This window comes from Zingiber officinale, chromosome 7A (assembly GCF_018446385.1).
Source record: "Zingiber officinale cultivar Zhangliang chromosome 7A, Zo_v1.1, whole genome shotgun sequence".
In the NCBI taxonomy this organism is placed as follows: domain Eukaryota; kingdom Viridiplantae; phylum Streptophyta; class Magnoliopsida; order Zingiberales; family Zingiberaceae; genus Zingiber; species Zingiber officinale.
In genome coordinates this window covers 107,020,095-107,026,109 of record NC_055998.1, presented here as the reverse complement: position 1 = coordinate 107,026,109, position 6,015 = coordinate 107,020,095, and the positions used below count along the sequence as shown (strand labels likewise).

The 6,015-nt window shown below is 38.0% G+C and overlaps 1 protein-coding gene and 2 long non-coding RNA genes across 3 annotated transcripts; all 3 read right to left on the bottom strand.

Moving 5' to 3' along the window:
• Positions 1-1,127: 1,127 nt before the first annotated feature.
• Positions 1,128-2,230, bottom strand: LOC122000356. The gene is made up of 3 exons (XR_006117099.1): positions 2,195-2,230; positions 1,895-2,021; positions 1,128-1,191 (listed from the first exon to the last, which is right to left on the bottom strand). It is a non-coding gene; the product is annotated as an uncharacterized LOC122000356 (long non-coding RNA).
• A 1,845-nt stretch (positions 2,231-4,075) lies between these two features.
• LOC122000355 lies at positions 4,076-4,431 on the bottom strand. Its single transcript, XR_006117098.1, has 3 exons — positions 4,345-4,431; positions 4,169-4,271; positions 4,076-4,095 (listed from the first exon to the last, which is right to left on the bottom strand). It is a non-coding gene; the product is annotated as an uncharacterized LOC122000355 (long non-coding RNA).
• Positions 4,432-4,650: 219 nt separating this feature from the next.
• On the bottom strand, positions 4,651-5,735 carry LOC121999595. The gene is made up of 5 exons (XM_042554254.1): positions 5,627-5,735; positions 5,440-5,541; positions 5,207-5,362; positions 4,980-5,107; positions 4,651-4,777 (listed from the first exon to the last, which is right to left on the bottom strand). Exons 1-5 carry the CDS (start codon positions 5,733-5,735, stop codon positions 4,733-4,735), a joined length of 540 nt encoding a protein of 179 aa, XP_042410188.1. The 3' UTR covers positions 4,651-4,732.
• Between the last annotated feature and the right edge of the window lie 280 nt (positions 5,736-6,015).

Sequence of the window (6,015 nt, the reverse complement as noted above, 5' to 3'; positions counted from 1 at the left end):
GAATGTATTAGATGAGTCATTTAGTTTTCCGCTGCTAGTTAATTGCATTTTTAGAGAGTTTATGTATTGATCTTTACATGTGAACAACTCTAATTAAGTAAAGTTAGTAGTCCAGTAGCGCTCCGCCCTCGCAGACTAGTAGTGAGGAGGGTGGGGTGTTACACCGTCGACCCGTCTGGACTTCGTGCCAGCTATCCGGTCAGCCCGTCGACCTAGCTGGGCTTCGTGCCTAAGCCTCCGGTCAGCCCGTCGACCCGCTTGGACTTCGTGCCAGCTATCTGGTCAGCCCGTCGACCTACACTACAAGAAAAAAGACAAACAACAACGGTTTTAAACCGTTGTCGTAGGCCATTTTGAACTGTTGTTAAAGGCTGTGTTGTTAAAAGGGGTGGCCAACGACAACAGTTTTTAACCGTTGTCTTTGAAGGCAAAGACAACATTTTTTACAACGGTGAAAAACTGTTGTCTTTTCCTTCAAAGACAACAGTTTTTCACCGTTGTCTTTGAGCGTATGCCTAGGCTCTTCAACAACAGTTTTGAACTGTCTACGACAATGGCTAAAAACCGTTGTCTTTTTTGCCAATGACATCGGTTTGACAACGGTTAAAAACCGTTTTCTTTTTAGCGAACAATGTTAATTAACATCAGTTTGACAATGATTTTTCACTGTTGTCTTTTAACGCCATTGACAACAGTTTGACATATTTAAACTGATGTCTTTGGGTACAATATACAACATGTTGACAATAAATAAAAAATTTATTAATCTTTTCCTACTCAATAGTTTATAAAAAACATCATCATCCAGTGCAAATTTCATCCAGTGCAAATCATCTAGTGCAAATTTCATTGATAAAAAACCTACAATCCAAACATAATCAATATTTACAATGCAAATTTCATTAAAGTATCAAACATCATCATCCAAACATCATTAAAGCACAAAACATCAACATTCAAACATCACAAAAGTTTACAAAACAAAATAGTACCCATAACAATATATCACACATATATATAAAATCCAAAATATCTTATTTTGTTGGATCAAGTCTTCTCTACCTGTGCATCTTCTAAACAACCTGTGCATCTTCTAAACACCATATCAATAACTGCAGCCTTTTCTGGTTTCTCCTCCCTCCTAGCTTCTCTTTTCTTCTCCTTTCTGGGTACGGGATCATTATCTTTTCCCTAAGGTAAATAGCATATGATTGCAAGTTAAGTCATTTCCCAGGAGTAAATGGCATAAAGATGATAATGACAAAGACGTTGTACACAATTGAATATGATAACAATACTTCTTTCTAGGCACAAATTAAAATTATTGCATAACTCACTTTCAGTTCAAGTTATCTACAAAATATCAGTGATCAAGAACCAACAATCCAAACATCATTAAAGTACCAAACATCAACATCCAAACATCACCAAACTTTACAAAACTAAATAGTACCCATAACAATATATCTCACATATATATGCCAAAGTATATTGTTTTGTTGGATCAAATCTTCTCTACTTGTGCAATTCCTGTGATTAAAGTACCAAAACTGGCTAAGTATATAACACCCTTTTACTTCCTGTGAAAATAAAAATCACATGATTTTAATCCAATTCAACAACAAGTCTAGCTAGTCTCCAGTATATATTTTTATCACCAACATTAAAGGTTGTAATATGTCAAGAGCTACTGGACCTTTGACATGTTTATACAAAGAGTTAAGTTTGCTTATTACACCAATATGCGTATCAAGTGTGAAAGGATTTATACAAAGAGTTAAGTTTGTTTATCCAACTGATGGGACTTTCCTGAGACAAGGAGCCTGCGAATACCCAGAGCCAACTAATTACTCTTAACTTAGATAAATATGAAACATAACAAAATGATGCTTACCATGAAGATGCTCTTTCAGTGCTCCATTATGCATAAACTCATATACAAGAATGCTTTTGCCTTCTTGCTGGCAGTAACCGAGAAATTCAACCAGATTTCTGTGATGTATTCTTGAAAGTAGAGAAACCTGGAACAAATTTTATTGGTCAAACTGGTGCAATAATAACTTAGTGCAATCCTTTAGCAAGCTACCATAAACACACTTTATGAAGAGCCTTAAGCATATCTTTTTGGTTTGGCTAAGCAATCATCTAAGCAATTAAGAGTAACCCTTTTACCCAAAGCTATGTAAACGACTACCTCACTTGAGAACTGTCTATTTCCCTGACAAGAATCATTGGTTTGAACTTTGACGGCAATTTCTTTTCCGTTTTTCAACTTTCCATAATACACAGTCCCATAGCCCCCAGAACCAACTTTTTTAGCAAAGTTTTCTGTGGCATCGTTGATTTCAGATAACCAATATCTATGTGTTGTTTCAATGCCAAATCCTCCGAAAGAAGCACTTAACTCTTGGAATGGTTGGGGAGGTGGAAGATCATCTGCAAATGAAAAAACAATATCTTTAATTCATATACATGTTTCAGACAAAAGTTAGTCAGTTGTATTGAGTCGTACCTACCTTCTCTTGAAAATAGTCTAAGTTTCTTGGGGATACGCCTCAAAATAGCATACCCAAGTTTGATAATTGTAATTTCATTGGAAAGTAGGACTTAAAGAGATATTCAACACAATCTAATAAGAAATACCCATGTGAAAACTATATTTTTGCCAAGAAGATGACCATGTACTGTTCCGGACAGCATATTGTTTTGCACGTACCTGCAAGCTCAATAGTTACTTCATGCTGGAGTTGGTGCTAGACAAAGCCAAACGTTAAAAGAGAACAAATTTGGGCAAACATTGATGTTCGTTAAATGACAATATAATGGCAAGAAAGGACATACAGTTCTTGTAAATTTGATAGGCCATCCAAAAATGATAGATCACCAGTTAACTTATTGTTCTCAAGGTGACTGCAAAAAAACAATTCAAAAAGTCTAGCGAATGATTAAGTGTACTCTCTTGATACTCTCATAAGGATCATAAGGATCTACTCTCTTGATACTCAAATAGACTCAGTAAATGGCCTAACTTCTAGCAGGAATCAAAATTCCTAACTATATTAGCATTTTCCCCAATTCATATTCGAATAAAATTCTCCGACAATCATGCAAAAGTATAGAGATGGTTTATTTAGTTTTTACACGGAATAGAGAGTAGAAAAGAGCAATCCAAACTTCCAACAACATCATAGAGGATACTGCTAATTAGAATATTGACTAGCACATAAGGAAGGTATTTATCTTGACTTTATCGAGATTCGAACCTCATACCTCATGATGACAACACATCATGCGCTAGCCACTATATCAATTCGATTGATTTTAGATCAATTTCATATGATTTTTGATTAATGGCCCACGACTGCATACAAAAATGGGTAGCTTAAACTGTTGGAAATGGCTGAAATGCCACAAAAACTTTGGCATTTTCTCTCCGATCAAGTGGTCCAAGTAATTACGGCGACAATACTGCAGAACGACTGTGATTAATCCAACTTTGTAGGAAGAACTAAAGCAGAAGTAGCTTTGAATAATTCCAGTCGCACCAATAAAGCAGAATAACAGGGAGAGATAAAAACAACAAAAAAGGAGATTTAAAAGGGAGAAAAAACAAAATAAAATAAAATAAAAAGAAACTACACAAGTTCTTGCTTTGCTCACGCGCTACGAAAAGCGGCTGGAGGAGTCGGCGTCAACCCACGACCACGAGGGCAAGGCAAAGCGAAGTGATAACTAAATAACAAAATATAATTAATTGGAAAAAAATAATAACTAAATAACAATTCGTGAAGTGATACCAAAGATCATTTTGATAAATTCGTCCTAGTTGATCTACTAAGATTACCCCAAAGAAGTCATCTGATATGATTCCCATGCTGTGAGCATAAGGTATTTTAGAATTGGTATCGACTTTTCCACCCGTGGATGGATTGCCAATCAAGTAATCCTGAAAGCCAAGGCTTTTTTCTTTCATATATATAAACTATGACATAATTTAAAGATCAAAATTAGATTCTTTCCCTTTATTGCTAGTGGCCCATCAATTCAAGCAATTTACCTGGAGGTTAAGTAATGATTCTTTCCCTTCATCAATACCTGAATTACAGTAAATGAAAATGGCATGTAAATTAACACCCTCATCAATAGTTTACATTAGAAGTAGAGTTACCATCCAATATTCTTTTGGCCACCATAGGTACAATTTTTCCAGCATATGAATCCCCAACAATGTAGAGGGGATTGGAGATGAACTGTGGGTGCTCAACAAGCCACTGCAAAAGTGAAAGATTACATATTTAAGGCACTTACAGTAATTACATCAGGAATATATATGATCTTTCCCACCTGTAAAAGAAACTTAGAAGCCTGTTCGGACCAAATAGTATCGTTGGCATCATACCCTTCATATTTTCTTGAGTATGAGAATCCAGAACCCAACGGGGAATCTACAAAGATAATGTTGGCTACCTGCACGAATGTTTTCACGCAGACAGGACAAAAGCATGTATCATATTGCTTCCTCAATTACTGATCAAGAAGAAGAAGTTACCTTGGTCCAGGAATAAGGATGGTAGACCAAGCTTCCCTTATATGGTCCAGGAAACTTAAAGATATGGTCCAGGACTATTACATCTCATCATCTCAAGCAAACTTAGCATAGTCAGATATGAACCAGACTGAGTTAGGAGAACATCTTTCAAACTTGTATGACAGCAAGCTAACCAAGGAAACTTCAAAAAGACCGATATGCATCTTGCAATCTTCTACAATTTCCGCCCTACAAAGGTGGACTAAGACATGAGTCACAATCTTTATTAGTCTACATGATGAAATCTAATTGCTTGTAACTTCACCCAGATAGTATTTGTAACCAAGTCCAACTGGATATAACTTGCAAATTCAAATTCTCAGTCCTCATCCAGTTCTAAGCGCATTTCTTCATCAAGATGAATAACTAAGTTGTAGGTTTGCATACTCACTTTGCCTTTTGAGATCACTTGCCTACTAGAAAAGTCTGCTATGCAATGTGCACAGGTCAAGATCGTCCCATCAGGATCAATGATAGTGCCAGACCCTATACCCATTATAGGCATAGGACCATATACATCTGAAAAGAAGTATTGGAAAAAGCTCATCGTTCAAACGAATACACCTAAAAAAAATCCACATATTGAGGAAATCTGAAGACACAATAAAGTCCTTTCACCTTCAGTAAGACATATATTCACCACGGCAGGACCAGCTGCCGCGGCCGCTTTGACAATAGAGTTCCTTTTGAGGCATCCACTGCAGCATGCCACGTCCTTACTTGAATCCGGAGGTGGAAGAGGGCACGCGGTTGGAAAATGCCGTGCAAAAAACTCTACGAATCAGATTAAAAGATTATGCAACTCCAAATTGATGAAAGAAAACTTTAAGGACGATAGGTTAGGTTTAAACCTGGAGAAAAGACTGAGAATGGAAGCGTGAAATCTTGCGAGAAAATCGATGAAGTCGAAGACAGAAATTGTCGAAACGGATCGCATATCGAAATGGCGACATCTTTTACGAAGGGGAGCACATGCGTGAGAAAGAAGAGAAAATATTGAGAAAGGAGGTGAAGGGAAAAGGAATAAAGGAGGGTTACTTGTGGGGAGGGAGGGGTCGTCGGAGGAACCGAGAGTGAAGGCGGTGAGAGCGAGGAAGCCAGTGGCGATGCCACGGCGGGGATGCTGCAACAGGAGACGCCGAAACATGATTCACCATCGCCGATCGTAGACCAAGCTTCCCTTGGTCATGTAGGGAAGGGGGCCTTGGAATCCAGGTAAATAGGTGACCACAGAAGATGAGAGAGCAGAGGAAAAGAAGCAGAGAAAGATCAGTGAGACAATCAGGAGAGGGATTTCCATCTTCCTCCTCCTCCTTCCTTCTTCTTCCTTCTTGTGTTGGAACTGGCTGAAAGTCGAGGCGACGAGGAGGAGGCGGTGAAGATGGATGAAAGTAGAGGCCGCGAGGAGGAGGTGGCGAGGCCGAAAG